Source organism: Acipenser ruthenus, chromosome 40, assembly GCF_902713425.1.
Source record: "Acipenser ruthenus chromosome 40, fAciRut3.2 maternal haplotype, whole genome shotgun sequence".
NCBI lineage: Eukaryota > Metazoa > Chordata > Actinopteri > Acipenseriformes > Acipenseridae > Acipenser > Acipenser ruthenus.
In genome coordinates, this window is record NC_081228.1 from 3,267,265 (window position 1) to 3,290,630 (window position 23,366).

General features: G+C 38.4%; 2 protein-coding genes and 1 long non-coding RNA gene across 5 annotated transcripts; all 3 read right to left on the minus strand.

Moving 5' to 3' along the window:
• Positions 1-710: 710 nt before the first annotated feature.
• LOC131708140 (T-cell surface glycoprotein CD4-like) lies at positions 711-10,593 on the minus strand. Of its 2 annotated transcripts, XM_059010401.1 has the most exons (5): positions 9,883-10,576; positions 7,169-7,253; positions 6,025-6,321; positions 3,384-3,416; positions 711-3,080 (listed from the first exon to the last, which is right to left on the minus strand). In XM_059010401.1, the coding sequence occupies exons 1-5, from the start codon at positions 9,964-9,966 to the stop codon at positions 3,034-3,036; spliced, it is 546 nt and encodes a 181-aa protein (XP_058866384.1). In that variant the 5' UTR covers positions 9,967-10,576; the 3' UTR covers positions 711-3,033. The 2 variants fall into 2 exon arrangements, with proteins under 2 accessions (XP_058866384.1, XP_058866385.1); XM_059010402.1 differs by lacking the exon at positions 6,025-6,321 and having other exon boundaries at positions 9,883-10,593.
• Positions 10,594-10,846: 253 nt separating this feature from the next.
• On the minus strand, positions 10,847-18,450 carry LOC117397227 (uncharacterized). Its single transcript, XM_059009952.1, has 10 exons — positions 17,757-18,450; positions 16,959-17,273; positions 16,353-16,661; positions 15,593-15,904; positions 15,130-15,237; positions 14,069-14,096; positions 13,236-13,279; positions 12,393-12,443; positions 12,033-12,145; positions 10,847-11,906 (listed from the first exon to the last, which is right to left on the minus strand). Exons 1-10 carry the CDS (start codon positions 17,794-17,796, stop codon positions 11,757-11,759), a joined length of 1,470 nt encoding a protein of 489 aa, XP_058865935.1. The 5' UTR covers positions 17,797-18,450; the 3' UTR covers positions 10,847-11,756.
• Positions 18,451-19,006: 556 nt separating this feature from the next.
• Positions 19,007-23,025, minus strand: LOC117397230 (uncharacterized). 2 transcript variants are annotated; one of them, XR_004661717.2, is made up of 5 exons: positions 22,815-23,025; positions 22,567-22,655; positions 21,475-21,786; positions 20,226-20,270; positions 19,007-19,899 (listed from the first exon to the last, which is right to left on the minus strand). It is a non-coding gene; the product is annotated as an uncharacterized LOC117397230 (long non-coding RNA). The 2 variants fall into 2 exon arrangements; XR_004661716.2 differs by lacking the exon at positions 22,815-23,025 and having other exon boundaries at positions 22,567-22,785.
• Positions 23,026-23,366: the final 341 nt, after the last annotated feature.

Below are 23,366 nucleotides of genomic sequence, written 5' to 3' on the forward strand. Positions count from 1 at the left end.
TTTTTAAATAATATATATATATATATATATATATATATATATATATATATATATATATATATATATATATATATATATATATATATATAATGAGTACACCCGCAGTGTTCTGTAGTCCCAAATGTCAAAACATTTAATTTGTATTCAATAATTTGTTTTAAGTTAACTTGTTAAAAATAAACTGCACATTTCCATTTAAGTAGAGGGCATAGTACAAGCTGTAAAGTGTTTTTCTGGGCAGTTTCTTGAAACTAAGGAAGGAAATGGCGGAGCTGCAATGGAGTCGGATTAGTGGGGAGTTTGAGGATAAAATTGAACTTGGCTGTTTTGTGTTTTGCAGTGTTGGAATCCAGTAGTTTAGCAAACGGTTCGGTGATCGGTTACAGACATTATTTCCCTTGATGCCGGGCTTCTGAAAGTGCGCACCGCCCTGTACCTCTCAAGCAGCGTTGCGACAGACTGGCTTTGTTGCTTAGTGTAGATTTGCATAGGTTCACGGGAGTGGGGTCTAGTGTTCAGGATTTGCTGAAGCGCTCTGATTGGGTGCAGGTAAAAGGCTGTTAAATGCTTCAAAAATACATCAAAGCACATATAAATGTTATTTAAAATGCCATGCTGGCATTTTAGGGGTTAGAATTGAATGTTGTGAATATTGATATAGTTGGTCTGTGAATAAGTTGTGGAAAAAAAATGATAAGGCAGAGTCATAATGATGTCATGACGTCATTTTAATGAGGGGATTACCGCCAAAAGAGCTGAAAAAAAAAGTGATAAACAGAAAAAAACGTTCCTTAACCAGGAAAATAATTTCTACAAAGATAACTTAAAGATAGCAATGTGGCTATGGTATTTGCTCAGCTCAAGCTATGACAACCGTTTTTGACCGTTGCAACTGCAAAGCTCAGTGCACTGCAATCCGGCTTTGGAGCACTTGCAGTTTTGGCGACCTCGTTCAGACTTGAAGCCGTATTAGATCAGCTCACTGCAAGCTTTAGCTGCTTCAGGAAGAGTCATCCAGACAGGCCGCCAGTGGTTGTCTTCCATTGTCCACCCGCAACGCATAATAAAAGGCTTGCAAATATTTATGGCTTTACAGTAAACTAAACTAACACAGTCTGAGTTAAATCCTTGTTACCAGGATATACCACAGTCGTTAAACAAGTATGTGTATCCACAAATCACCCAGCTATGAATACAACATTTGAGATAGCAGTATCATGCAGAAGACATTCACTGTGGCCGACATTCACCATTCGTACATGTAAAAAGGTTCACAGATGGACAGACAGACAGACAGACAGATTCCTCTTACATCCTCAGAATCTGATATTTTTAACATGGACATTTTTTTTTTTCTGAAATCGTCTTTTATCACAGTTGTGTTTCTCCATTCAATAAATCACTTCAAGTTGAAGTTGCGTGCATGCTGCACATCCCCAGGGTTTTCACGATGTTTTCTCTAAAGTACGGCCAGGTTCTGTTACATTAAAATAATACTCTTAAGTGTAGCTCAAAATGAAAACGGTTAGCATTTAATACATGAGCAAGAATACCACTATTTGTACAGGAAACCTTTTGTGGTTTTGGCAGATGACCGCACATTGTCCAGATTGTAGCTCTCTCACACATATTCATTTTTATAGATTAGATCTCAGCATTTTTGTAGATCAGAATTAAAGTGTCATTTCCTTAGACCAAGACACATCTTTCTGCAAACACCCCCACCACATTCAAATAAAAGATGGCTTTAAGCACAAACTGCTTATTTTGACAAATACATATACATGTGATTCCTTAACCCTTTGATGCATGGATACCTAATAAGTATATTTACTTCTCAATTGTTTTCCATTGCTTCACACGGAGGGAAAAATTATATCCTCATATGAGGCTGTCATGCATTTGCGTCTTCCATATGTCCCCTACAGTAAATGCTAGAAGAGATTTTTTTTTTAATCCATCTCCATATGAAGTCGCCATTGCGTGAAAGGGGTAAACAATAGACATTAAAATTAAGATCTTTTAAGGCACCTTAAAACAAGACAGACTGGACAAAATATCCTGTGCTAGCCTCCACCAACTTTAACAAAACAGTTCTAGACACTAAACTTCATGCTGCAGTCATGCCATCAGCTGGAGTCGAGAGAAATTCAACACTCTTGGATTGGCAGACAGCCACGCCACTACAAATTACTCTCAAAGAAAATAACTAATAAAAAATATACAGAGAGTAAAAAATAGAACATCATTCTACTATATGCATAACATGTGTTTTTACTGAAATGTAAGGTTGGCCAGTATTTTACACACTCAGTGTTGCAGGGTGACAGTTTAAAGGTTACACAGTGGTGCTCCTGATGTACTTAGACATAACAATATTTCAAAGCTCTGTTGGGGCAATAGTGTTGTTTTAAACTTTTTATAAAAGTCGACAGGATGTGATAACTGACATAGAAAATGTTCCAAACAAGAAGAGTACACTAGTTAAGATAACTGTTGATATTTCAAACCTGTAGCGTTTTGCTCTGTCACCTATATTAATTATATCAGAGTCACAACCGTTTACATTAAGACAGGACACAAGCATTACTGCGTTCACAAGGATACGCAAAATGTAGTACAGATGTTTTAGAATATTTCTAATTTGGTTGTATACCAGCATGCTTTGCATGTTGCAGTAGTGCAGGTTAAGGATATGTTTTAAAATAAATTTATTTTTTATATTGGCATAACATTTATTCACACTCGTATGCGTACAGATGACAAATATTTTGCAGTCATATTTTTGCAGGCCCTGTTCAGAACTGTTCTAGGGTGTGTTTACTTTAAAGGCTGTTTAAAAAAAAAAAAATATATATATATATATATATAATTTTTATTTATTTATTTAGAATCATGTGGTTGCATACTGGTATAATCCCAAACTATTCCAGGCAGTATTAAATCAAATTTCTTAAAGAAAAAAAAAAAATACAATAACACTACAGAGCAGGTACTTCAGTCTTGTAGGAAAACTACTTATTTGAGTTGAATTCACAGTTCTAATAGCAAAATATGTAGAAGGATTCCCAAGAGGACACCTGTGAAGACAATAACAAGATCTATCAGCCATCTATCAGCAATCGACAGACTGGTAATAATCAACAATAATCAATGCATTGAAATTCAAGAAGCAAAATGCCTTCAAATACAACTTTATGTGCAGATTACTATATAGTTAAATATATAATACATGCATTGGGAAAAAAAACAACTTTATTATTACAATATATTGACAAAGCCTAATGAATAAATGTCACTTGGAAAACAAACAAAAGAAAAAAAAAATCATTCCGTCCTCCTTCGCATTCTAGTGCTGTACATATGATTATAATAAGTCTTACCAGCCAGAGAATACTTGAGGATGACGGCAGCATCTGAAAATAAGACCCACAATAAAAGACACAGTGAATAGTTATTTGTAACAGAGCAGAACTGGGTAGTAATTGAGCTGCATAAGTGGGGGGTGAATCAAAGCTCTAGGGGTTGCCTGGTCAATCAAGTGCACGTCACTTTTAAAACACTTTCCTTTGTGGTATGTCTGACCCTGTCGCTGGCTGGGATTTATAATAGGATATTCAAACTTGAAAAAGCCATTCTGGTCCCATTCTGCTAGCTGTCTCTTGCTTGTACCAGCCAGAGCAGAGGCTCCTTGAATAAACAGCTTCTTTAGTGACTGGGTAATTCAAGTTCGACTGCTTCGTTCAGCTGGCATGATATGACAGTCTGCTTTGCATATTATTATTTATTTCTTAGCAGACGCCCTTATCCAGGGCGACTTACAATCGCAAGCAAATACAAATACATTCAAGTGTTACAATATAAGTCATACAATAAGAACAAGAAATACAATAATTCTCAAGTGTGACAAACCACAATTCAATAATACAGCAGATAATAGTGAAAGTTACATCAGGATATGATTAAATAGTGATAGTTACATCAGGATATGATTAAGTACAAAATACTACAGATTAAACACTTGGCAGATTACAATATTCTGAGGTACAGGATTAAATGCAGTAAAATAGGGGGCGGATAAGAGCAAAATAAAGCATATTTAAATGAAGGGTGATAGTGTCCCAGGATACAACAGAGGAGTTCTACAGGTGCTGTTTGAAGAGGTGAGTCTTAAGGAGGCGCCGGAATGTGGTCAGGGACTGGGCATAACTCTTGTCGAGTTACGGTTGCCGGATTCTTAATTGACTGCTGACAAAAAATAAACCACAACTAACCAATATACAGACGTGCTCAAATTTGTTGGTACCCCTCCACAAAAAACGAAGAATGCACAATTTTCTCTGAAATAACTTGAAACTGACAAAAGTAATTGGCATCCGCCATTGTTTATTCCATATTTAATAGAAATCAGACTTTGCTTTTGATTTTTTATTCAACATAATATTGTAAATAAGAAAAAAAATGAAAATGGCATGGACAAAAATGATGGGACCGCTAACCTAATATTTTGTTGCACAACCTTTAGAGGCAATCACTGCAATCAAACGTTTTCTGTAGCTCTCAATGAGACTTCTGCACCTGTTAACAGGTAGTTTGGCCCACTCTTCCTGAACAAACTGCTCCAGCTGTCTCAGGTTTGATGGGTGCCTTCTCCAGACTGCAAGTTTCAGCTCTTTCCATAGATGTTCGATAGGATTCAGATCAGGACTCATAGAAGGCCACTTCAGAATAGTCCAATGTTTTGTTCTTATCCATTCTTGGGTGCTTTTAGCTGTGTGTTTTGGGTCATTATTCTGTTGGAGGACCCATGACCTGCGACTGAGACAGAGCTTTCTGACACTGGGCAGTACGTTTCGCTCCAGAATGCCTTGATAGTCTTGAGATTTCATTGTGCCCTGCACAGATTCAAGGCACCCTGTGCCAGGCGCAGCAAAGCAGCCCCAAAACATAACCGAGCCTCCTCCATGTTTCACTGTAGGTATGGTGTTCTTTTCTTTGAAAGCTTCATTTTTTTCGTCTGTGAACATAGAGCTGATGTGACTTGCCAAAAAACTCCAGTTTTGACTCATCTGTTCAAAGGACATTCTCCCAGAAGGATTGTGGCTTGTCAATATGCATTTTAGCAAATTCCAATCTGGCTTTTTTATGTTTTTCTTTCAAAACTGGAGTCCTCCTGGGTCTTCTTCCATGGAGCCCACTTTCACTCAAAAAGCGATGGATGGTGCGATCAGAAACTGACGTACCTTCACCTTGGAGTTCAGCTTGTATCTCTTTGGCAGTTATCCTTGGTTCTTTTTCTACCATTCGCACTATCCTTCTGTTCACTCTGGGGTCGATTTTCCTCTTGCGGCTGCGCCCAGGGAGGTTGGCTACAGTTCCATGGACCTTAAACTTCTTAATAATATTTGCAACTGTTGTCACAGGAACATCAAGCTGCTTGGAGATGGTCTTGTAGCCTTTACCTTTACCATGCTTGTCTATTATTTTCTTTCTGATCTCCTCAGACAACTCTCTCCTTTGCTTTCTCTGGTCCATGTTCAGTGTGGTGCACACAATGGTACCAAACAGCACAGTGACTACTTTTCTCCATTTAAATAGGCTGAATGACTGATTACAAGATTGGAGACATGTGTGATACTAATTAAAGAAACTAATTAGTTTGAAATATTGCTATAATCCAATTATTTATTATCTTTTCTAAGGGGTACCAACAAATGTGTCCAGGCCATTTTAGAATATCTTTGTAGAATAAGCAATAATTCATCTCTTTTCACAGCTTCTTTGCTTTATTCTATGACATACCAAAGGCATGCAAGTATATATGATAAAATAGCTTTTAATTTCATCACCTTTCAGGAGGAATGAAGAATTATTTCAATGAGCTGTAAGGGTACCAACAAATTTGAGCACGTCTGTAACTGGCACTACTTCGGGGAAAGTTACCAGGATGTAAACTTTTAAAACAAGAAAATGACAGAAACGCAACAGGCAACTCTTTAATCGGAGTAGGTTACTAAAGCTTACCTTTAACTAAGAGTTCAACATGTAATGTTTGGTAGTCTCTGTCATCATACACTTCACAAATGTAAGTCCCGGCATCTTTCTTCTGCACGTTTTTGATAACGAGGTAGACCTTGCCTGGGTCTAACAGTGCATCATATCGTAACTCTCCAGTATTACTTTTTTGGTCTTTCAAATTAATGAAGGCAATCTGTGTGCTGTTTATTTTCCATCTCATAGTGACAGAAGCGTCATTTTTGTAAGGGTTTTCACATTCAAGCCTGGCGTCCTCTCCAACAGTTGCTTCCCAAGTTCTGTCAGCTGTAGTAGTTAGTTATGAAGACAAATAAGAAATGATGCCTTGATTTAACCTTCCAGTAACTTTAGCAGAAAAGAGATGTGTGCGTTAAGCAGGCTGCAGTAGTAAAGGGAGTGATTCCATCCATGAGTGCACACTAGCCAACAGCGACGTAGAAGACATCACATAAACCAATAAGTTATTTGGGGATTTTATGTCTTAAACGATGGAATCGGCTAATGTGCAGTTAGCTTAAGACTATTGGTTGGATGCTTTATTCATTGTTCACATACCACTCCATGTTTTACTAAGTCACAGTTCTAGTGAAACATTTAGCAATGATTGGTTTAATTCATTCCCAAGCGCTAGTACATGCAGTTAGGAAGCTAACTAAACATGCTGCACTAGCACAGAGCATTCAGCTACACCTTGATACTTGATGTGCATGGGATGTGTCTTTTACACAACGTTTTGTTTCCGTTTTCAGCACTACAGAATGAAAAACTTTATTTTGGAATCCATCCTGCCTTCAGTCCAGTGACAGAATGATTGGAGGTGTTGCGCTCTTCCAAATTGCACAGCGTTGCTGTACAGATGTAAAGAATGAATTAAATTCAGCTGCTTAATTTAGGTGTTTTTTTAAAGGTTTCCACACATTGCACTGGCTACATAACCAGAATACTATTCCAACAAGGGCTTGTGGGTTATTCACCCATCTTCATTCGTGGAATAACCTCAGTACCCCATGACTTCATGCAGTATATATTTAACTGCGTTAATAGATATGTGTTCAGCAATAAGCTGAAATGGACACGCAAAATATTAGTGAAGCATATCTCATCCATTGCATTGACATGAAATTCCACTTACCTGCAGCGCTTCCTTCAAAGACACTTAATAGTAATAGGGCAATAACAGTTCTGTACTGGGGTGCTGTCTTCATCTTGGTGTACATCTACAGATTTGGAGGAAAACGTTTCATTACAATTTCCCTTTTTAGAGTCAGATATTTTTTTTTATTGCCTACAAACTCTCAATCATTTTACGGATGGAGATGAGACCTGCTGCACAGCAATGTGATCCATTCTGGTGTTTCTACAGTAGGAGTTTAATAAGACACACCTCAGCTTATTACCTATATACTGTGGCTAATCACAGTATTCTGGTCAAAGCATGTGGCTCTTATTGGTACTTGTACACAGCACTCCAGATAAGGTTCATTCAATGCAATTTAACCCCTGAAATACCCCAGTTACTGTATGGGAATGAGAGGCTGGACTTTGCTATCTGTGCCATGTTTTCTAAGGCTGAGGTGATACATCGATGTATCGTATCGTTTGACAACTGTCGATAGCCAAATCCGGTGCATCGTTTTGTGTGAAGGGTTTTAACAAATGAAAAGTTATTATTTTTTTTATTAAATTTGGAATCTGCAGTTATTTTTTGCATTAAGCGCAGAGCTTCTCTGCTCCCCTCAGGTGTGACTCTCTGAATCTGCATGCGATTGAGCTCACCTTCACCCCCCTGCCCCGCCCCCTGGGAGTGTTGACTGAAGGGATTGCATCTGTGCAGGAGTCTTCAAAGTAACAGAGCGAGTAAAGAGCATTGAGCTAGAATTACAAATACTGTATGGAGCGAGCTACAATGTCTTTCGATGTTTGACAATTATTTTCTGAAGTAAGAAGGCATGAAAGGAAAGCAAAGAAAGCAATACCATTCTTATTCAATTTGCATTAATTGGATAACATGCCAACCTGCTATCTGTGCCATGTTTGCCCATCTGTGCTATGTTTGCCCATTGTTTTCATATCAAAATCCATTTTAGGCCAGGATAAATACACATGGGCGACGTACAGAGTTTCCCCCTCTGTGAGACTCAACTTTGTAATAAGTGGCCCAGATCGATTTAACCCCCGAAATACCCCCAGGTACTTATTCAATGTGTGTTCTTATCTGGAGCGCTGCTTGTACATTTTGATGTTAAACTAGACTCCAGCAGATAACAGTTTTGCATACACATGTGATTGCATTTAAAATCCATAGCTTGAATGTAATAAAAAAAAGGGCTTTGAACAATGACTGTAGTAAATGTTCGGGGATATCACGAGGTGGGAAACACATTGACAATACCGAATCACATGAGAAGTGTGTGACTTTCAGTTACTAGAAAACATTTAAAAAAAAACATGTATTGCACGCTTGAACAGTCAATTGTGGAAATCAGAAGAAACTTCCTTAAAATGAAAGTGTAGTTGAGCTTGAAACCAGTTGACTTTAGTACTGTACTGTGCACTGTTTTTATCCGGGCAGCAGTGTGGAGTAGTGGTTAGGGCTCTGGACTCTTGACCGGAGGGTTGTGGGTTCAATCCCCAGTGGGGACACTGCTGCTGTACCCTTGAGCAAGGTACTGTACCTAGATTGCTCCAGTAAAAACCCAACTGTATAAATGGGTAATTGTATGTGAAAATAATGTGATATCTTGTAACAATTGTAAGTCGCCCTGGATAAGGGCGTCAGCTAAGAAATAAATAATAATAATAATAATAATAATCCAGTGTGTTCAGGGCTCATGTTGGACCAAATAAGACCATAGAGGGCCCTACTCACAAAACATTAAGCACTATTTGAAGGAGTTTTTGTTTGGCTTTAAAAAAAAAAAAAAAAAAAAGTTTTTAGAACTGAAAACTAAAAAATAAACTGCCTGAAAATGTAGTCCTACGTGTCAGTCTAGATCATTATAGTTTATAACAGTAAACATTCGTGATGTAATACTACAGTATCACGGTTTATTGTAATTCAGGCTTACAACAAGGATGATTGTAATGGGTAGGCCTGCATGGCGTGGAAACAAAAGAAAGCGTTTTGTGTGAAATCTGCCTTGATGGTGCTAACAGACCGGAAATACAGCGTATAGTCACAACGTTTCCGAGAAACTTGAAATGTACAGCAAACAGTTTCAGACCGTAACCGACCGGACCCTTAAAAAACACCTTAGTTTCCCCTTTTCCCTTTACAGTTACAGACAATAAAATGCATTTCCCCCTCTTTTCTTAAATTAAGCCCTGATGTTATTTGTAAAATAAATAAATAAATAACCTTGCCAAACCAGCTGCTTAAATCCCAGTCTTTTAAAAACAAAACAAACAAATACAACAACCTATAAACAATCAATACTTCTATTTAATACATATATAATACAGACATAAACCCATATCGTCATATTCTGCAAAACTGTAAAATCGCAACCTCGAAAGATGGTCTATCTATCTCTTGCACAAATAAATTTTACTAATGATAACGGGACAATGGACTGCACACGATTTCGATTAAGTAGAACCAATTCAAAGATCATTTTAACTTGTGCTGCACTGAACAGTAACGTACAGAGTTCTATTTCATGAAGACATATTTCACTAACCGAGCCTTAAAAACATGTTTACCTTAAAAGACTACATTCAAACTGAACTGAAGTCAGTTTTATTGCAAACATGCAGCTAGCCATTATGAAACGAGATTCAGTAATTTTTTGACATCAACATTTTCACAATCCACAATATACAATGTAAAAAAACAATTCGAATTACCTGAGGCCAGAACAAGAAACCCATTCCCAGGGACTGAGTGCTGAGCTTCACATCACCAAAATCACAGCGAGGGCGTGGGCACATTTAAGAGGCGTGTTTTTGCAATAAGAAAGCCCACCACAATGTTTCCATTTTTAACGCTAGCGTTAGAGTGTTTTTTGTGTGTCATTGAGTTTTGCCGTTTGTACTTATTTCTAAACAGGATTACCGATTGAATTGAAAAACATCAACAGAAAGTATATTTTATTAATTTTTTTTTTCATATTTTTTTCTGTTTTTTAAAACAACCAAAGTCCTTTTTGTTTTTTATTTAAAGCAGTAAAAAGGAAAATCTGCTTCTTGAAGTCACAGTATTTGTAAACATGCACAAAGTGTTTTTTTTTTTGGTATTGTATTGCACTGTATTTCACTAAATAGTTAAGTAACTTGGCTACACCCCGTGGAATTACGCGCCCGCGTAATTTTACGCATAAAACGCATAGGCGCTTAATATTAAATAATATCGCCGTTAACAGAGAAGGACAGGGAAAAATGTTGGATCATACTGAGGATCAAGCGAACATTGATCGATGTTGCCAGAAAATGCGACGACACGCGTCTCACGATGAAAATACGCCATCAAAAGAGAGTAAAAGATTTGCTTTCCTTTGCTTTGCACCCTGTGAAGGTGGCACCCGATGCGATCCGGTGCGCTCTACCGCCCGGGAGATTGACATCGACAGGTGACAGTCTTCCTAATTTGAAAACATTAGCTTTCAGATACATATTTGCTTGCTACGTTGATCAACCGCAATAACCGTTTCATATGCCACAATGCATGGCTTGGTTTGGCAATATGTATCGTGGTGGTGCATTGAGATTTACATTTCCTGTGACACTGTTTGAAATGGCATATAACCATATGCATTTACAGATGGCACTGCCAAAAAAAAAAACAGTATCATTTGAATCGGATGTTTAATTTGGAGCACTGCAGAAAAATTCAGTTTTCAGTACTTAACTTTTTACTCAAATTTCAAAACATACAGTATTATTCAGGAACTATGTAACACGAAACAAGCAATTGTGCTAACTAAATATTGTTTGGTTTACACACAAAAAGGATGCATTTTCCACAGCTGTACAGTCTGTTTTTACTAATATGTTCAGTTTATCCATTTGAAACTGCAGATTAAATTCAACTACACAAGAATACAAATAGCATTACAGTATATTGCAAAATATGCAAGCCACAAAAAAAAAAAACTCAGTTGTTTGTTCCATATAAAATAGTTTGCTTTTGGGGAGCCTGCAGGGGGCAGAATCCACTGCAAAGCACTCCTTACCTAATTACAATGCATCTGCTGCCCACCCACCCTTAAAAAATAGAAGTATGACAACAGAGTGGAAAAAAAATATGTATTTATAAACATGTCAGCACCGCAAAAACACGAGTGCTTTATCTGCAGAGATAACACTGTGACACACATTGCAAAACCAACACAGTGCTATTACAGTACAGCATTTAATACAGCTTGAAACTAGACACGTTTGTATTTGTTTCTATGTGAATGTGTGCATTCTGTATGGAAAAGATATCCCGCAAAGCAATGAGATGGAACTCACGCCTTTGCGATGCTACGTTCCCACCTCGGCTGGATTCATTCGCTAAGCTCAAGAGTCTTTGCTCTGGGTCAAGGGTGGCCAAAGCTGGACCCAGTGTCCAAAGAATTGCCTTGCCGGCCTGTGTTTGGACCCCCCTGCTCTGTGTAGACTGCTGTGATGGGTGTAAGCAGAGTTGTGGTGAAAGGGCTTTCCTTTCACTTGGAATGTATTACTTCCCGGTCCTCCTGGGTACACAGCAGTTAATGCACATGGCAGCTGGGGTTGTTTCGTCAGCAGCACGGTTTGCTGGAATAGTTAATGACTGCGTACTCGGAACTTGTGCTCAGTTTCCTTGTGACTTCCAGCTGGCTTACATGAAGTCCTGTGTTGTCTTGGAGACTGTGCGGATGGGCCGGGTCGAGCTCTTCATTGGTCCAATCCTGAGTTTAGAAAAATACATTAATCATTGAAATAAATACTGCGCAAATATATTCAATTCGATCTACACTTTTTTTTATAGCTTAGACCCCATTTGCATTGATCTGGGATAGATGGGTTTACCTCACCTGCGTGTCATCGGAACACAGAATCTCCGGAATGCGCCTCTGCTCAGGTGTGCTGCAACCCCTTCCAGAAATAAGAATGTCAGCATAGGGGACTTCTTGAATACTGAGACAGTCTGGGTGAAAAGAGAGGGAACATACAGCTCTGATTCGTATAAAGCTCTCATCTCTGTTTATGTCTGTTATCAGGTATGATGTCCTGTAAAGACCCAGGTCACACAACAGAAAACCCTGCAGCAACAAGCTGGCACGATTCTAGCAACAGAACAACACAATCATCAATTCGGCTGGAGTCAGTTTAGCGTTCCAATTTAAAGCTATTTCCAAAAGTAAATGATGTGGCCTTGTGTATTTTTTACTTACCAGCAGCTTCTTGTGACACAGAACTTCCCCTCCATATCGCGGCATATTCAGCTGAAATTGACAGTAATGTGCATGGTTAAATGGTAGCTTGTTTTGGCAGTTTATGACCAGATATCTCCTTCTGCCACCATAATGTATCGTAAACAACTTCACGGTCCAGTATACACAGCACACATAGTATAAAATGTATTATTTTTTGGGGGGAATAATATATTGTATTTAGTGTTTCGTAATGTGGTTTTTAAATATACAGGGTATCCATTCCTGGGTTTTGAAAACTCTTCTTTTTTAAGTAGATTATAGAAATGATTGAGCTGCAGAGTACTAATTATATAGAGAAGAAACCTTACATACACTTTTTTTTTTTTGAATGAGGGCATTTCTCAACCTGAGAGGGTTAGCAGATAATAGACTAGGATTATGCTTCAATAAAGTACCAGACGCAGTGACTTCAGGGAAGTACTCCAGGTCCTTTCACCAGGCGCCAGGAATCTCAGCATCAAGCCCTTGTTAAGGCTGTACTGAATTAACTGCTGTTGTAGGAATTGTTCATGCAGCTACATGCATGTGCAATGTATTTTAATCAGGGTCCTGGTTGCTCAACTCCTAATCATGACTCTTAATCAATTAAAAAAAAGACTTCCTGGGAAAACAAGGAATGAGTGCATGTTTCAAAACTGAAAATGCACAGCTATTTAATTTAAACAGCAAACTTTAGCGCTGGAGAAAAACTGAAGAAAAAAAAAACACAGAAAAAAGGAATTTGCCAGAAGGTGATCAATGAGGCACGTCCGCAGGCATCTTCATCACTTAATGATAGTTTTTAATCTCATCAGACTGTACCTGATTCCTTACTCTTTTCTTCAATAGATTCGTCAGGTTCTGGGCTGTAAATGTGCGGAAGAAAAGAAAGACATAAATATCATCCCCCGAACAGCAGCTTTAAATAAAGCCTGAGGTCAGGCATGTTTTACATGAGCTGTGGATATTTTCATTCTGTTACCCGCAAAAGAAGCAGCAAAAAGAAACAGAAATTGACAGGAAAGCTGCTGATTCTCCAGTGTAGCAGATGAGATGTAACAGAATACAGCCAGCTCTAATTATTGTAAGCATTAGAGGTGTGCTGACACTCTCGTTATCACCTTTAAGAAGTATTGATCGGCAGGTATTACATAAATCCATTTATTAATATGTTGGTTTCAAAACAAGAAAAGCTGGCTGTTTATGGCCTTGGTACGGCACTCCGGCGGCAAACAATGTCAGCCCCCTGGATGAGAGGAAAATTCGCTCTCAACCGGCTATTAAAACACTCCGCGTGGAAGGTGATCGGTACTCGGTTGTAAAGGTGAGGGAAGGACACATTATTGAATGTATGTATTTCATGCCTGCCTGTTAAATACTTCAAGGAAATTACGAGTGCAAGTATCAGCACAGCCCTAGTAAACACATTTTGTAAACCTCAGTTTGTGGATGTGTAAGCCAATGTGTTAAATGCCGTTGAGTCGGTAGCTACAGGTAGATTTAGCTTCAGTACTAGAGCCCCACCTCTCTTGAGACCCAGTAGCCTGATCTTTCCACTACTTGCAGCAGAGGTAGGTTATAAATTACATCTTCTTCTTCATTCTGTGCAGAAAATCCCAACACACCTTATTATATTGAGTTGATTTGTGTCTTACCTCAGTGAGACAGCAAGAGAAGGGTGACCTGCAAAAAAAAGCCCAGCAAAGCTGTTTGAAAACATCTGCATTTCTGACTGAGACCGGAATTAAATAAAAGTTTATGGTACCATCATAGCTACACTTTAACATGGCTGTGGTGCTGCCTGCCATCATGTTGATGTAATCTATACCACCCAATGGATGTTTCTTTATTAAAACAATACTTATTGAATAAGAGTTATCTGAAATTAAAGTAATGATACTTTATGATACTGATTGCTCAGTCTCCTGCCGCTTTATTATTTCAAAAACGCTTCCTGTGGATACCAAGGACCGAGTGCAGTACTAGGTGTTTATTTGATCGTTTCCACACGTGCGACTGGTTTAACACACCCCGATCTGCACTAATCCAGTGCTAATCAAATTCTCCAACGTTAGGTAGTAAACTGTGAGAAACACCCAACTTCCAGACTCGATACCGCTTACCAAGACAATTCACAGCTGCAGGTAATCTGCAAACTTTTGCTTTTGCGGTGACATACAGGAAGTCTGACGTGACTGATAGAAAAGTGCAGCGTTTGTGAAAAATAGGCAAACTGAAAAGAGAAATGGTCCAGCGTTACGCTGAGCCTGTGAAATCCCCAGGGGAGATTGCTAAATAAACACATTCCTCAATTTCACTTCTCCTTGTGATTTGAAATAGTACAGAGTCACCACCGACTGTAGTCTGGAATCAGAGAAAAAAGTGACAGGTCTATATCTGGATTTGGCTTTCACTTTTTTTCTTCTTTAAAACAAAGGGACGGTCTGCTAGCTGCAGACTGAATGCAATAAATATTTGAACAGGAACAGGAAAGTCCACCCAGGAAGCATCTACCCTGGCTAGCACACCACTTTTAATATTCTGGTGTTCCAGCTTCCCCTCATCCAGACATGATTTGAACCTGGGACAAAAGCTTAGGGGATTACCCTGCTAACAATTAGCTTTCTAACACATTTTTTGGTGTATTATGTTTATGCATGGTATGTGTCTTTATTTGGCATGGATAAGGTGTGAGGTTACCTGTTATTTTACTCACCTTTCCATTTTCTTTTACTGGTAATATAGAAGTAAATGGCCAACGCTGCCAACACGACCACCAGAGTTACAGTCATAGTCGCTAAGAGTTTTACCAAGTGGAATCCGCCTACAGAAAAGTAAGTTGCAGTAAGTAAGTAATATCTATATCTATATCTCTATCTATCTATCTATCTATCTATCTATCTATCTATCTATCTATCTATCTATCTATCTATCTATATGTATATATACATATATATATATATATATACATACATATATATAATCACAAAGTGTTGGACAGAGATGTTATAGCTCCATTATAATAATAATAATAATAATTTAACTACATTCTCCCAAAATATTGACTCAATCATTCACAGACTGTTTTTAACTATAAAGAATTATAAACAGTAGCTCACCATTCATGCATTATTATTTAACAGGCAGTTTTTAAATGCAGCACTGCCATCTTAACTTACTCGGCTTTTGCACAACAATTGTGATGCTGGTGTTTGCTTCCCCGTAACTGTTGGATGTAAAACACCAGTAGACCCCCGTGTTTGCCTCCTGGATTGCAGTCCATCTTAACTCCTTGCTGAGTATCTTCCTCCAGGACGAGTTTGGTTCTTGTCTCTTCCAGTCAATGTGGGCGGGTGGGTAGCTGTCCACAAGGCACTCCAGCTCCAGGAAAGAGTTGACTGTGCTCACTATGACATCAGAGTTCACCGCTATGAGCCGAGCGTCCGCTGTACAAGCTGTGCGGAAAACCAGACTAACTGACCGAGGACCATCTAGACAGGAAGCAAATGATTGTGTTGATAGCGTTAAGCCACATGCGTCCGATGGAGGGCCATTCCACTCCAGTTTTAACAGGTAAAATGATTAACTAACGTCAGGGTCTGGATGGAGGTTTAACTAGTTCAATTAAACAATTTAGAACAGGGTTGGAACAAAGATCAGGAGTGGAAGAGCCAGCTGGGGCCACCCATGCATTAAGCAATACCTCAGTAAGTTTAAACACACAGTCATAAACTGGAAAGTTCAAATACATACATAAGCAACTAGAAAAACTACTTGGTATTGAAGACTCCAAATCCAGAGATATTACTACTACTATACTTGTGCTTGTAGATTCCTATTCTGACAGCAGCTACACTTTGTCCCTTTCTTTTCAGTGTGGTTTTGTGATGATAGTCGAGAGGAGCCTCTGCAGTCGGGATAGTAGCCTCTCATACTTACAGTTAACAAGCAGGGAGAGATTGCTCATCACTGGCTGGATCAGAGATGCATGTGACACTTGGCATGCAATGAGGTCTTTGTGATTTGTGACATTGGGGATGAAGGTGATGCTGCTAGTGGCATTGAATGTCCCGTCCTCATTGTCCGAGAAGTACTTCTCAGCTCCTCTTTCAGACATGTGGTGTCCGTTGTGCAGCCAGCTTACTGTGATGTTGCTGGGGTAGAACCCGGAGGTAGAGCAGGTCAGGACTGACTCCCTGCCTGCAATCAGCTGCCTACGTGGGGTGACCACTGGCAGACTGGGCCGGCCTGCAAGAGACAGCATGTATTCAGTGCACCCCTGGGAATCGGAAGACTTCACACTGCGCTAGGTAAAATGAAAGAAATGTATTTGGCTGTTTTTTTTTTTTTTCCCCCTGCACTTCTTTATGCTACCCAGTATTGCTTTGTTCCTTACACAGTGAGCATTGCCATTGACTGTCAATATAACAGCCGTTGCCTAACTGTGAATTAGCCACATTTGTGAATTTAAACAAAACAAAAAAAAAAACAAGAAATAAAGAATTTACTAAGATTTCACCTGAATAAAAGTAAACGCTGCTTTACCTTGAATCCGTAGGTCCGTTTTGCATTCTTCCCATTTTTTAAGAGGATATGCCTCCACATCCTCCACCATGCAGTAGTAAGACTCCGGCGTGTGGCGCACAGTGATTTTCTCGATGGTCAATGACAGAGTGCATCGGCGAGCACTGGATGAACTGATATTGACACAGTCGCGGCTGGTTTCTGTTTGTTTCACAGCTTTGTTGTCATACCAGTACTCTCGAAACCATCCAGTGGAATTATATGTGCAGTTGAGTGTAATCGAGTCTCCCACAAAAGCATGGACTACCGATCGCTGTAGACAACTAACTATGCAACCTGCAAAGAAGATTGAGAGTGTGTCTTTACTGTCACAACCATGATATCGGATGTGTCATATTTGAAAATGTTAGCAGTGTAATGTGAACCGATGAAAGCTCATCCCTTTGTAGCTGCCACTGTTGTACCATTGTCCCTCAGCATAACTATTGCATCCCCATTGCTTTAATATTGTGTCACTTCTACACAACTTGGTCTCCAAACATTCTTTCGGTATCTGTTTGCAAGGAAGCTTAGAATAAATTAATGTTCTGTCTATATATTTGTTTTTAAATTAAAGAGGATAACGAAACAGAATTGAATAAAATGTTTCCTTTATTTTGAATTCAAACTGAGGGGAATGTTCTTATCTTGAAATAAATGAACAAACACATGTTTAACATCACTGGAATAGGCCACCTGGGTACCTATCCTCTTGCATTTTACTATTGAATGATATCAAATGCAAAACACTATTTCATTACTGGAAAAAAAAGAACTTACCTTGCATGGAAAAGGCCCATAAAAGCAAATTGAGAAACATTCTTTGTAAGCCTGTGTTCAGCTGAGGAGATTATGCTTAAGCACACACTTTTTTTGTCGTCTTCTTTTCACCTTGCTGGTATGCACAGATAGAGCCCAATTTGCATTGCACTGTGCAATAAACCCAAAGGTGTTTTTTTTTTTTCGGTATTGCGAAAGCGTGTCGCTGGGAGGAAGTGGCTGAAGCATGGGTGTGTGTGCAAGTCTTTGTGAAAAGAGCATACAATCTAGCAAAAGCATATTATACATAGATCTTAGTAAGTCTTTTTTTTCAAGTCTTTGTTTAACAAGTCCCTAAAATGGGAGGACTTAAAAAAGCATGCCTTGTATTGCACAGCTATGGCGAAGTTTTGCATCACCCTGTAGAATTCTATCTAAATTAAACCTGCTGAATAATGTTACGTTAACGTATTGAATTACATACCGCTTTATAGTTTTCCATACACTGAACGAAAAACTGACACATTTTAAAATGTGACGTTTCAAAATCTCAATGAAATACTGTGCTACTGTTATGGCTTCCGGTAGACTTTTGCGATATCCTTTTGTAGTTTGATGTTAAATAAAATATCTAAATTGTGTTCATATAGGTTTTCTTAAATTCTAGGGTGATGCAACGTTTTTGGCCATAGCTATAGGGTACGTTTTACACATTCTTACTAGGAATAATCATGGTTGTCTATTGTAGTCAACCATTTTTCAATAATGTCATGAGCCCAACTTAATTAAATTGAATTCAAGGGTTCTTGGGTATTCTTAGATTTGTGTGTGTGTGTTGGGGCGGGGGGGGTTCTAGTGCTGTAATGTTAACAGGTAGTCACTTATCAGAATAATAAATTGGCAAATTATTTTTAAAAGGAGTAAAAAAAGGATTGTGAGTTTTGCCCATATATCCCATGTAATGAAAAGGCATGTATTGATCTTAACTGGGTACTCCTCGGAGTACAAACAAGATTGATGCTTGTCGCATGTACTGCTTGCAGATGTGATAAACAGAGCATCTAACCTCAAGTGAAAGTGATGCTCTTAACACCTTAACCAAACAGGGCTCTGAAGATGGAATAAAAGCATCCCCTCTAAAATAGATTTCTGTTAACGGAAAACATCTGTTATATCAAATAGACACCTGAGTGTTTGTGTTTGAGAGATGACGCAATTTGAAAGAAAATGTCCTGAAAAAACGAAGTCACAGAAATAGTTCCCCACCAAAGTATTTTGTTAACAATACATGTTAAACACATTTTATTTACAGTGCCAGTCTCAACACAATTAAATACATTATACAACTTAAAACACAGCTTTCTTTACAAATTAACCAGTCTTGTGGTAAATACATTAATTGCAGTTTTCAACACAATACATAGAAACATGAAAAAACAACTTTGCTGGTTATTTTACAATTGCTTATTGTAAAACTGAAAAAAGCAGGTGAGGAGTGTTCACTTCAGTGGAAAACAAGTTGTGCTTATCACATGTGTTTTTATCAGTAATAGTTACGATGACTCATTTCTTCATAAGGACTTGTTTTTGAAGCCGGTACTGATTGGTTAAATAATTCATGAAAGGCTGGTTTCACAGACTCTACTTGGCTCATGTCTTGAAAGATTAGTACTGTGAAACCAAACACAATTCTCTAGTCAGTTTCTTTTAGAAGTTCATGCATACAGTAGCTAAAACAATAGTTAAAACACTGAAGATATAAGTCGACAAGATTATTTTTCGATGGCTTTATTTGGTTTTAAAGAAAGGACAGAGTATGTAAGCCTACACTTATTATTGCTGTGAAATCCACAAATTAAACTTTGTTTTGGTTGGGTATGTATAAGACTTCGTTTTTCAGCTGTCTCCCGTTTCTCCCCTTTGAGTTCCAGAAGATTACTGTGATCAGGAAAAATGATCACAATAAAAAGAAGGACAGGGTCTGTTACCTGATACTTGGATAAACATTCATCTGGTCAATGTCACATTACTGAATAGCAGTGTTGCTCTTTTTGGTCTGCTGTAGGAGATACCAACGTGGAATCCCTGCATAGCAAGTGGGGCAGTCAATTCCACTGTCGTGTAATGCAGACTGTAATAAGTAATGCTGTGAAAAGTGCATAACCTGGAAAGTAAAAAAAGAAAAAGGTGAGGAATCCTTTGTATTTGTGGTTTTGTTTTTCCATGTATTAATACATCGCTACAGCTCTCCCTCTTTATTTTGCTATTTGACTTGCACATCAAAAAGATATAGAAAACCATGAATTACTGAAGGCTCTTCAAAAGTAAAAAATAGGACTTGTAAAAGTTTACTGTCCACGTGGCCTAATCGCCAGTTAACAGATATCGATGAATCGTGAGCTATCGAGGGAGCTCTGTATTAAAACTCACTTTGTATGATTTCTAAAATACAGAATAACTTTGGATGAGTTGTAATAAAATAAAACTTACATGAGGGTTTATAACAGGTAGTGCATGAAGGAGACAGTGAGCGACCTGTAGAATATAAAAAAATATATACAAATATATATATATATATATATATATATATATATATATATATATATATATTATTTATTTCTTAGCAGACACCCTTATCCAGGACGACTTACAATTGTTACAAGATATCACATTATTTTTACATACAATTACATTATTTTTAACACATTATTTTTACATACAATTACCCATTTATACAGTTGGGTTTTGACTGGAGCAATCTAGGTAAAGTACCTTGCTCAAGGGTACAGCAGCAGTGTCCCTCACCTGCGATTGAACCCACGATCCTCCGGTCAGGAGTCCAGAGCCCTGACCGCTACTCCACACTGTTGATTCTTGTTTAGTGCTGTATTCTTTAAGAATATGTTTAGTGGTACTGTAATTTAAATGTCACCCCTGCCAGTATTTCACATCAAACAGATTTTCATGCATGAATCAGGAAGCCTGAATGTGTTCAACGACATTGCTCGCGTGACAGTGTTCTGGAGGGAGGTGGGTAATGTGGTTTCAGAGCGGTAGAACTAGCGGCTAACAGACATATTGTGGGTGGGCTGATACTGTGACCTTGCTTGTCACTTGATCTGCTTGTGTCTCAGATCAAGTGATACTGAATGGGTAACAAGCGAGTTCAGACTAGAAACCCTCAGACATTTTTACTGCCGTACTGAAAATATTCATTTTATGAAAAATGTCAGTGCCCCAGAGGAGATGAAAATTCACTTTCGACTTAAAGTGGAAGGCAATTGCCATCGATGGATACTCAATTGTAAAGGGAAGAGAATTATAGCTTTTCTGGGTTTGAAATCAACACATGAATGAATGGATTTATTTAATACCTGCCCATTTTAAAAAATACTTCTTAAAGGCAGTTGCATATCGGCACACCCATAAGAACAATTGCAATGTATGGAAAGTATTTTTAAACATACATTGAACAGCTGAATTTGTAGAATTTATTTAGATAAAGCTTTGCATCTGGCGAGCGACACAGAGCAATTTTGAATTGTGCGATTGGCCAGTCATTGGATTTGAATGAATGCGAGATAGAAACCATTAAGATCCAGTAAAAAAATAAATAATAATAATAATAATAATAATAATAATAATAATAATAATAATAATAATAATATTTCTCTGTAGTGTTGAATAAAAGTCATTTAGTGCTAGAACTCAACACTTGTATAAACCACTATATACTGACCTTCTAATGAAATATCTGTGACGTAATCAGAATGATCATTTTGTTTATAAGCTGAACAGGTGTGGTTCCCCAAATCCTCCCTCCTGACTTTTTCAATGACGAGGGAGAGCTTCCCGGGGCTGTACTGAAACACGTATCCGGGCTGGCATCTGTGGATGCTTTTTTGCTTTACAATGGCACACAGCAAGGTATCGTTCGGGCTCTTCCAATGGAGGACCAGCTCTGAGATTGGACCCTGGTCTTCGAAAGGGTATTCACATGGCAGTTCAACGCGCTTCCCCGTGCTTGTTTTAAGGTGGTTGTTAACACTATCTGAAAAATAAATATATATATATTATACAATATGATACAAGAGGCCAAGCCCGAGTACAGTTTACACCATTTTCGGTTGAAGGAAAAACTGTTTATGTTATCAAAGTAACAAACAACTCCAGCACACCGCTTTGAGTCCTCCAGTCAAACTTGTCTGTTGTTTTAAGGAACGTTTTTATTTTTATCTCACAAGAAAATGCTGCAATTTTTAATTTTGAAAACATGTTCAACAATGAAGTTTCTGATTCGAATTATTTAAATGCCAATAGCTTTTAGAAGATAAGAACATAAGAAAGTTTACAAACTGGAGGAGGCCATGGTTGTTTGTAGCTTATTGATCCCAGAATCTCATCAAGCAGCTTCTTGAAGGATCCCAGGGTGTCAGCTTCAACAACATTACTGAGGAGTTGGTTCCAGATTCCCACAATTCTCTGTGTAAAAAAGTGCCTCCTATTTTCTGTTCTGAATGCCGCTTTATCTCCACTTGTGACTCCTTGTTTCTTTTTTCAGGTGGAAAAAGTCCCTTGGGTCGACATTGTCAATACCTTTTAGAATTTTGAATGCTTGAATCAGATCTCCGCGTAGTCTTCTTTGTTCAAGACTGAATAGATTCAATTCTTTTAGCCTGTCTAGAGCAGCAATATCCTTTTTGTAGTGAGGTGACCAGAACTGAACACAATATTCTAGATGAGGTCTTGCTAATGCATTGTAAAGTTTTAACATTACTTCCCTTGATTTAAATTCAACACTAAGACTGCATTGTCTGTCTGTGTGACTTACCTGTGGCTTGCAGGAGACAGAGGAAAACCAGCAGTCCTCTAAACAGTGACATAACGGTTCCTTCTCTTACCCAGAGCCTGTGGTTATTCCTGAAGGTTAAAAGAAAAACAATCAGACCTACATACTGTGCAGTATAATAGCAGATGACAGTCCTTGGAAATACCCAGGCATTCTCAGCACTGTGCGAAGCAGCACTGCAGTCAGTTTTAGCTTTGTCATTTTTCAGTAAGCATTAATGAGGAACTCACATCAGCTCTAACACCATCATGCTGGTGTTTATTTCCTGCGCTTTGGTCCTCTCGCTTGCTTTTTGGCATGGAATGAGAAACAGAGGGAAGCAAGCTGACTAACTGGAAATCAGCTGACCTGACTAGAGATGAAAGCAGACTGCATCCAGATATATCCAATTCAGCACAGCTAGTTCCCTTGCGAACTACAATCCTTTTCTTTTCAGTTCTAACCCTGTCATATTCCTGGAAGTGCAGTGTGCCCACATCATGCAAGACTGAACATGATTTGTCTGACTTATGACAGTATGTTGCATTAAATAACAAGCACGTTTAACCCTGAAAATCCATTTATGGAGTATCCACAGTAAAGCTGAGCTCTCATCAACCACATATGAATACTAGGTCAGGAGATTACACATTTAATCAGAGGCAAGGTTAGCGGACAAAGCTATACTGTTAACATCAGGGATGTTTAGCTTGTTCAGATGATTCCAGCATTGGGGCTGTAGATGTGATGATTTTGTGGTTCTTATACCAGCTGTGAAAACCTTGTCTCTCTGTCCGTTCCGT

Bases quoted from the DNA above. Each gene is read 5' to 3' on its own strand.
- LOC131708140 (XM_059010401.1), bottom strand. From the start codon at position 9,966: ATGTGCCCACGCCCTCGCTGTGATTTTGGTGATGTGAAGCTCAGCACT. The intron at 7,254-9,882 runs GTAATTCGAATT...CCAAATCTGTAG, and splicing joins GTTTCTTGTTCTGGCCTCAG to ATGTACACCAAGATGAAGAC. The intron at 6,322-7,168 runs GTAAGTGGAATT...TAACTACTACAG, and splicing joins CTTTGAAGGAAGCGCTGCAG to CTGACAGAACTTGGGAAGCA.
- LOC117397227 (XM_059009952.1), bottom strand. From the start codon at position 17,796: ATGTTTCTCAATTTGCTTTTATGGGCCTTTTCCATGCAAG. The intron at 15,905-16,352 runs GTAAGTATGAGA...CTTCCTGTCTAG, and splicing joins TCTCTCCCTGCTTGTTAACT to ATGGTCCTCGGTCAGTTAGT. The intron at 12,444-13,235 runs GTACAGTCTGAT...TGTCAATTTCAG, and splicing joins AGAAAAGAGTAAGGAATCAG to CTGAATATGCCGCGATATGG.